Here is a 9,544-nt window from a genome sequence, read left to right as displayed (position 1 = left end):
TTTTTTTGGCCAGCATTAGTTTTACTAATAATGCCAATTTGTCAGATGCATGCTGATAAATTTTAGAAAAGCAAATAAAGATTTGATATTCTTGTTGGGATAATCGCATCACACTAATCCAGAAATGAACTTCCAAATTGGGTGAAGGATCAGTTATGTTGGAATCAGTTACCAAATTGGGAAATGACAGCACATGAGGAAAGATCAAAGTCCTAATTTACTCTAAAGCTAAATAACTAACCCTAACAGCAAAAAAAAAAAAAATCCTAATTTGTCCAACTTCTCCTTAACCCTTTCTTACTTTTCCTTTTAGAGATTCCAACAATAAAACCAATATTTTTTTTCACCAACATAACATCAACATTTTCAGAGGCCAATTCTTATTTTTAATGATTTTATTCAATTTTTAATGCCATCCTTATGATTTAACATTTTTAATTAAATGGATAAAATTTTACAACTTACTATTATATTTTCTCAGTGTTACATTAAATTTTGTGAAAGTAACTGTCATGTTTACATTGATGTTTATTCTTTCATCTTCATAATATAGGATATTTTCTTAGAATTTTGTTTAGTCTAAAATATAGTGTTTTGGTAATTTTGTAATTTTTTCAACTATACCCTCGCTTTATTCATTATTCTTTTTAAAAAAATGATCCATTAAAATTTTAATTGTCATTATTAGGGTATTTATATAGGATCTTTATTGAATGTATAATTAGAAAAATGTATAACCTTTTTAAAAAAAATTAAGATTTCAACTAACCTTTTTGAAAGTTATAAAACAGTTGCTCATGTTTCATATTGTAGACCAAAGAGAGTATATAATAAAAGGAGCAATAAGATAAAATTATTCATATATGATATGTCACTTGTTAAATGGCTAAGGTGAATTGACTCGAATTAACTCACAAAGCAATTTTTTTTTCTTTTTTAACATTTGCATGAACTGAAACTCAACTTCATAAACTTTTTTATCTAAATAGCCATATATAGCCTACCTCACTAAGAGCAACATTATATGTTTTTAAATAACAATTATATTAAAAAAAAAAAGAGCCTAGCTCCTGGTTTCTGGAAAAAAAAATATTTTCTAGAATAGACTGATGGAAATGTATATGCTAAAACTTAATTCAGGAAAAGAAAAATGATATATTGAAGAATGGCATTATGGTAAAGGGAAAACCGTGAAGGTGAAGTGAAGCCTTGGAGACATTCATAGAATTGAAGTGTAACTTTTCTTTTTGTTTCTCTCTCTCTCTCTCTCTCCCCCCCCTTTTTTCTTTTTATGAGATAGATGAGTAGCAGTGCGCTTTTGCTTTTAAGGGATGAACTTTCTACGTAATCATTACTCAGCAATAATCCCTAAATATGCTGCATCACTCCACTTTTCTCACTTCTCTCAGTTCGCTTTCCTATTTGGATGATTCTCCTCTTTTTCTTAACTAAATGTTTCTTCATGCTTTAGTCTTGTTTTCCTCCCATTGTACCTGTCTCGTCCAACTTGACTTGTGCTTCAAAATTAAAGAAGAGTTTCTCGTTGTTACACTTTTTTAATGGTCATTGATTTGGGCACATCCAAACTTTTCTATTATTGTTGTGATCCAACATGATTTATTTGGGGTTTGATTTATATTCAGCCTTCCTTTGTTTTGGTGTGTATGATTTGGGATAAAGAAAGAACGGAGAGGGAATCTAAAAAATAAAAGATTTTTAAATATAAGAAGTAAGATTTGCCCGTTGTAAGCAGAAAATATTTTCTACAAGAATTTCTAACTATTTGTTTAAATGACTGAGAGTCTCTATTACTCATGCTAACTTTAATTAGTTAAAAATAAAAGGTTTTAATTTGAGCTTTTGCACCATTTTGATAAAAGAAGCTTCCCACAGTCATTGCGATCTGATAAATTCTTACATAGATATAATATATCATGCCATCCATCTTCCATCTAATAAAAATATAACATTCTTCCTTAACAATATACTACTCCCTTCTCCTATTTTACTCCTTCCTTTCATTTTGAGGGGTTAAATGTTAAAAATATAAGACATTTTTAGCATTTCAAAGTGTATTTAATATATTTTTTTTCAAAAGCATTCATAATAAATAAATAACTTTATATTTATTTTAGAGTGAAATACCTTATTAAATAAGGATAAATATAAAAAGATGGCATTAGTTTAAAAATAATTAACTATTTTATTGGAGTAAAATTTTATTAAATATTTTATATTTTTTAAAGAAGGAAATATAAAGTCACTTCTAGTTATTTTACCAGAAAAAGAATAGTAATTGAATTATTAATATGTGGAAAAAAAATTTCTCAAAACCCAAAACAAATTTATTTGTGGGTTTTATTTGGGTCAGATCAAAGCCCAAAACATTTCGCCTCAGATTGAAGCGAGCCTAGAAAACAGCCCAGCTTAGGTTCATGACCTCGGCGAAATTCGGAGACCCAGTAGAGTCGCCGCCGAGCAGAGGAACCACTTGAACGTTTCCGATTCACCGAAGCAATGGCAGTACTTCCATGTCAAGCCCTGCAACTACAAGCTCCTTTTGCCTCCTTCCCTCTCTGTGCTTATAGGAAGTCTTCTTTCAAGTATAGTGCGTTTGCACTTGACTGTGCGGGCGTGTCTACGATTATTTCTCCTTTGCTTTCTCTGCAGCTCTCTCTGGATGTGTCTCTTTTGGTTCTTTTGTAATCCTAAGTTTCATTCTTTGAAGGAATATGCAGTAATAAAAACCAGAAATCCATGTAAGTGTCAGCTGGGGTAAAAATGCCTTGGCGAACATGTTTCAAACGTCACCTGGTTTTGTTTCCAATCACTGCTAGTCGAGGATTAAGTAATCTTTCTATCCAGCACAAGGGACCCAAGTCGTTGTCTCACAAATGGAGTGGCCAAACAGCCATCCAAGGATTGAACTTTGTCTCAGACAAGCTTTGTTCTTCTAATTTTGTGACGCAACTTGAAGCCTGCATTCAATCCAATCTCTGTCCGAGGGTAAGAAAATACATGAACATATCCTTAAACGCAATGGCTTTATTAAGGATTTCACTATCCTTGGAAAGCTAACCCATCTGTATATTATATGTAATGAGATTGAACTTGCTCGTCAAGTGTTTGATAAAATTCCAAAGCCGAGTGTTATTTTTGTGGAATATGATGATCAGAGCTTACGCTTGGAATGGACCATTTGAAAAGGCCATTGATCTGTACTATGAGATGCTGAAACTGAGAGTAAGACCATCCAAATTCACGTTCCCTTTCGTTATCAAAGCCTGTTCAGGCCTACAAGCAATGGAAATTGGGAGAGAAATACATGAGCATGCAGAGAAACTAGGTCTTGAATCGGACATTTATATTTCTACTGCCTTGGTTGACCTCTATGCCAAATGTGGGGATTTGGATGAAGCCCAAAGATTGTTTAATAGCATGTCCCACAGGGATATTGTTGCATGGAATGCCATAATTGCGGGGTTCTCACTTCATGGACTTTATGATGAAATGATACAAATAGTTGTCCAGATGCAGCAAGCAGGAATAATTCCCAACTCTTCAACTATCGTTGCAGTTCTACCTACAGTTGGTCAAGCTAATGCACTACGCCAAGGGAAGGCTATCCATGGTTACTCTGTTAGGAAGATCTTCAGCAATGATGTCGTTGTTTCAACTGGACTTCTGGATATGTATTCAAAGTGCCGTCACATATCCTATGCAAGGAATATCTTCGATATGATAAGTGAAAAAAATGAGATATGCTGGAGTGCTATGATTGGAGGATATGCCACATGTGATTCCATGAAGGAGGCATTGGTGCTGTACGATGAGATGGTATTCAAAAATAAGATGAACCCTACACCTGTTACACTTGCAAGCATATTACGAGCTTGTGCAAACCTCACTGATTTGGTTAAGGGAAAACACTTGCATTGTTATACAACGAAATCAGGGTTGGATTTAGATGCAACAGTTGGAAACTCACTAATTTCTATGTATGCAAAATGTGGAATTTTGGATGATGCAATTAGGTTTTTTAATGAAATGATCTCAAAGGATAAGGTTTCTTACAGTGCTATTATATCTGGATGTGTCCAAAATGGTTCTGCAGAGATGGCTTTGCTTATTTTTCGCCAGATGCAGTTATCTGGCATTGACTCAGATGTGGCGACTATGGTGGGTCTCCTTCCAGCTTGTTCACATTTAGCAGCACTACAACATGGGACCTGCTGCCATGGCTACTCGGTTGTTTGTGGATTCACAGCTTACATCTCCATTTGTAATGCCATTATTGACATGTACTCAAAGTGTGGAAACATTTATATTAGTAGGGAAGTATTTGACAGGATGCCAAGGCAGGATATTGTATCATGGAATACAATGATAATTGGTTATGGCATGCATGGGCTAGGCACAGAAGCACTTTCATTATTCCATGAATTTCAGGCATCAGGTTTAAAGCCAGATGACGTGACCCTCCTTGCTGTTTTATCTGCCTGTGGCCATTCAGGACTTGTCATGGAAGGAAAATATTGGTTTAATGCCATGACCCAAGACTTAAACATGAAGCCAAGGTTGGCACATTATAACTGCATGGTTGACCTTCTGGCCCGAGCAGGACATTTGGATGAGGCATATACCTTCATTCAAAGGATGCCATTTGAACCTGATGTTCGTGTTTGGGGTGCATTGCTTGCTGCATGTAGGATCCATAAAATATTGAAATGGGTGAAGAAGTATCAAAGAAGATCCAGTTGCTGGGACCTGAATGTACTGGAAATTTTGTCCTTATGTCAAACATATATTCATCTGTAGGGAGATGGGATGATGCAGCACGCCTTAGAATCATGCAAAGGGATCAAGGTTACAAGAAAAGTCCAGGATGCAGTTGGATTGAGGTCTCTGGAGTAATCCATGGATTTATTGGTGGAGATCAATCCCATCCACAATCAGCATCCATTAATAGAAAGTTGGAGGAACTTCTGGTGCAGATGAAAAAATTTGGATACCGTGCAGATTATAGTTCTTCCCTTCATGATGTTGAAGAGGAGGAGAAGGAACAGAATCTCCTTTGTCACAGTGAAAAATTAGCCATTGCATTTGGAATTCTTAATATTAACCCTAGGAGGCCTATAGTAGTTACAAAGAATCTTCGAATTTGTGTTGACTGCCACACTGCAATAAAATTTATGACCCTTATAACGGAGAGGGAAATAATAGTTAGAGATGCAACTAGATTTCATCATTTTAATAGCGGAATCTGCAACTGCCAGGATTTCTGGTAAGGAACGGTAATAGAAGTGTAAGTCATAGGTCTTGTCAGAACCACAGATTGCCAAGCACCCACCTACTGCTTGAACCCAGGTAATATTTCTTTCCTTCAACAACTGTTTTGTAAGTTTTACTTTTTGCAGCCATCGCCACAGTGGACAATGTGAAAATATTTTTGTATTACATTACTGAAGAAGAATAGAAGATGTGAGTGAGAGAAGCATTTAGAAACCTAGTTCTCATTTATGCACCAAAAACAACTACGTATTTGCAACCTAGAAGTAGAGAGGAACTCAATATTAGAGAAGGAATTATGGGGACACTTGTGGCCTTTGGCAGAGATATAGAAACAACACATCAGCAGCAAGTTGTTTTTAGCGCTCCTACAATTGGTGGAATCAAATCTTTACAATTTTTTTCTGCCAACATCCACTCTGAACGCAAAACCCTCTGAAGTACATTCAAATTTGGTTTACAGGTAAATTGTTTATTCTTTTTCTTCTGTTTCTTTTTCAGGCTGTCATTATTTTCGTTGGGTTTGCATTGATTGTGCTTGGCTGGTGTTTTCAATCAAAGTGGCTTATTTCCTCTCAGTTCTTTCCCAACATAATGCTACTGTAGTTGATCAATGTCATATAAATGAGAAACAGCTGATGATGAACTAAGATGAATTTTTTGTCTATCCTTGGGTCTATTTGTCTGTACTCTATTTGTTTCATTTTGACTGCAACTCCTTGATTGACCTGTTTCTCTCTTCTCTCTGATATATTTGAACTCCCTTATAGACTTTTGTGCAGGTGCTTGTTTTATATCATCGTACAAGAATATCACTGTGAACAGCACAGGTTGTGTTCAACCGCCTAATCTCTTCTGTGCACCCTATCATTAGCATAGGTTTCTTTGCCTGATGCCATCAACAGTAACTGAATTGTTCCATAATGAATGATTCATTCGCAGAAATAAGACTGTCCCAGTCGACCTTAGAAAATCCAAGTTTTTTAGATTCCTGGGTCTATTTAGTCTTCTGAAATGGAGCTTAGCATCCGAGATATAAGCATGTTTTCCCAGCCCATGCTAATGGCACAGTTTTTAATTTGTGAATTTTATCTCGTGTCTATAAGCAAGGGGCATGGCCATGAAGCAGTCCAATGTTGGTCCACTTCCGCTTTGCTTTTCGTCATTGAGGGAATAATTGTGAGCCTTCTTGCTACCCAAGAGAACAAATCAAGATCTGGCTGCAGCCACAACTGTTATGGGTAACTCTTCTTAAAGCTGTCGATGGGTGAATATTGTTGAATAAAAATAAAATAATAAATCCAATACATGTAATGTGTTCCGTTGTTGAACGTTAACACTCAGTTTTCACTCAATTTCATACTATGATAACGCTTGGTAATCTAAATTAAATTATAAAAATTGCAAATTCCTTGAAAATGAATCTGATTTGTTTAATAGATCCAATATAATCGTTGAGGTGACACTTCATGTTTATCACATAGTATATTTGCTGGAAATATTTGATAGAAAATTGAAAGCAATAATTGAATGTCAATTTGTATGTACTCGGATTTATGATTCCTGAACCACCCAAAATTCTAGTTTGTGTACTGTGTAGATCTTAACGGGATGTCTCAGATGTGCCGGCCTATAAATGTAAAATTTTGCACTAAGAAGCACTGATATGAGTACGAGTATCGGATATGATATGATATGATATGTGGACGCAGCAATTTTTCAAAATATTAAGATACGGGTACGATTATATAAATAATTAAATATTAAATATTTAGATGTCCAAAAATACAATTTCAAGATGTCTAATGCTGTCATAAAATATAATACAAAAGTAGTTAAGCACTTAAACACTATTAAGTGGCAAAAGATAATTATCAACTTAAAATAATTTTAATATTTTTCATTTTTATTGACAGTACCACTTTCTCCTATAAGTTTTTTTTTCAAAATTGGCTCATCTAGAGTTAAACTTGCAACTTCAAAATTTCAGCATCATCTATTTTCCAACAATCTCCACTAATATCTTACAATTTTCTTTCTTCAATGAAATATTTCTTACTCTTTCTTGAAAGAAGATGAAGATTTGAATGAACAAAAACTAAATTTTGTTGCTTTTTTTTTTGTAGCATTGGTTTCTCTTTAGTGAATGAATAAAAGAATAAGTGTTCCAATTTCTCTCACAACAAGATGATGAGCATGATTGATTGAGAAATTTTAATGCGATCCCTTAAAGTTTAGGAGTATCAACACCATGATTGCTCTACCAAACTTTAGGCTCTAATATCCATCTATCTTGTATGGAATCAACAAAAGAGAACTCATCTGAACACATTTGAACATCCAGAAAACTTTAAAAATTCATTCATAACGAATATCCTCTCTTCTTCATGTAGAAATATCCTTCTAAAGTACTTTTTCCTCTTAGTTGATATTTCAGCATCTTTATGCGGAGAGACTCTATTGGTCCACTTTCAAGCCATTGTGTTATATAATACCTATAATAATATAATAACATCAATGGGAGTTGTGATGTAAAAATAGTAAAGAAAAGAATTTCATGATCAAAAATAAGAATAACACACCTAGGATTTAGTCAGTGGGCAAGACAATGTAGTGGAGTGGCACTCTTTGTCCATCGATCAATGATGATATTGTAAACAACTTCATAAAATGAAGAGTACTCAAAAAATGATTTTCTCTCATGCTTATAAATTGATTCCTTAATTTGCTCTATCATTGAATCCCACATCTCATAAATCAAATAAAGTTTGAGTCTATCTATGTCAGAAAATCTCAGCATATCATAAATTGGTTTAGTAAAAGAGAGAATATAATCAACCTGCTCCCACCAAAGATCATTAAGAGTTATGTCTTTCACAGTAGTAGCCTTTCCAACATCATCATCTCTATAAGCATTCCATTCTTCACTAATAATCAGTGTACGAAGAGAAGTTTTAATAAGTTTAAATCTCTTCAACATCACAATTGTTGATGTAAATCTTGTTTCGGCTATTGCAAGCAACTTTAATGGCACAAATTCATTAAATATGGCCAATCTCATAAATGATTCATGATAAATGTTCAGATGAAGAGTGCATCATCCCTCACCTTAGTGATCCAATGGCATTCTCCATATATAATTTCATTTGCCTTTATATTTTTTGCTTTACATATATTCTTCAAGGCAAGATTAAGTGTATGCATCACACATAGTGTCTAAAAGATGTGAGGATATTCATCTTCCACCATCTTACCAACAGATTTACAAACAGGTGTATTATCAGTTATTACTTAAACAACTTTATAAGGCCCCACTTCTTCAACCACTTTCTTTATTAAGTCAACCATTAAAATATGTTTTTATACTCATTAGTTGTATCAATTGCCTTAAAAAAACATGGATTCCATCACTTACAGCCATAAAATTAACGGCCTTCTTTGTACATTTGTCCAACCATCTGTAACTATACTTACCCCCTTATGATTCTAAGTCCCTTTGATTGATTCAAGTTGCCTTTCAACATTGGCCCTTTCTTTTTACAACAAAGTGGATCTTAGTGCATTATAACCAGGAGGTTTAAAACTAAGAATTATATTGTTGGCAGCATATTGAAATGCACTAATAAAATATGAATTACGTGCCAAATTGAAAGACAAGCCAGCCGAATAAAACATTCTAGCAATCTTAACAGTTAAATTATCTATGGCTCCTTATTGGAAAACTCTTTCTATTGTATTTGTTGCCCTCCTTTTTCCTTGATTGTGTTCATTTTGAGTAGGGGTAAAACCCCTTTGACATCAAGGGGACAAGCTCTCAATTAGAGTTGGCAATGGCACATGTCTTGTTTTTGTTCTATTCTTAGCCTCCTCTTAAGCTTTTCGCATTTCATCTAAACAACTATCTTCAACTTTTAAGCATATAACAATATCCTTTCCAGTAATCCTCAACAAATGAAATTTAACTCTAGAATAAGAGCCATTATATTAGTTATTACAATAATTATACTTTCAACATCTATTCCCACCTTCTCCTTCATTTTTTTGAGGAACCAAAGTTACATAAGCCCATAAAGGAGTACTATCTTTGTGTCTTTCATTACTAGATTGAAACTGAGAATTCACACTTCCTGAACTACTACTGGGTTTAAAATTAGAAGCCATTGTGAATTTAATTTCTATGGAAAAATTGTAAACAATTTTCTACAATTTTAACATGAAGAGAGCTAATAAAAATTTAAAATAAATCAATATTTAA

General features: G+C 34.1%; 1 protein-coding gene across 1 annotated transcript; it reads left to right on the top strand.

The window, feature by feature from the left end:
• The first annotated feature begins 2,517 nt into the window (after positions 1-2,517).
• LOC129301467 (pentatricopeptide repeat-containing protein At3g16610-like) lies at positions 2,518-6,634 on the top strand. The gene is given in 5 exon segments (XM_054940023.1): positions 2,518-2,702; positions 2,978-3,155; positions 3,157-4,714; positions 4,717-5,752; positions 6,072-6,634. Coding segments are annotated over 4 exon segments (2,493 nt in total). The 3' UTR covers positions 5,289-5,752; positions 6,072-6,634.
• The last annotated feature ends 2,910 nt before the right edge of the window (positions 6,635-9,544 follow it).

Source organism: Prosopis cineraria, unplaced genomic scaffold, assembly GCF_029017545.1.
Source record: "Prosopis cineraria cultivar Desert tree isolate PC_DT_omini unplaced genomic scaffold, ASM2901754v1 PC2136, whole genome shotgun sequence".
Classification (NCBI taxonomy): domain Eukaryota; kingdom Viridiplantae; phylum Streptophyta; class Magnoliopsida; order Fabales; family Fabaceae; genus Prosopis; species Prosopis cineraria.
The sequence above is the reverse complement of the archived record's forward strand: the minus strand, read 5'-3'. Positions and strand labels throughout refer to the sequence as shown.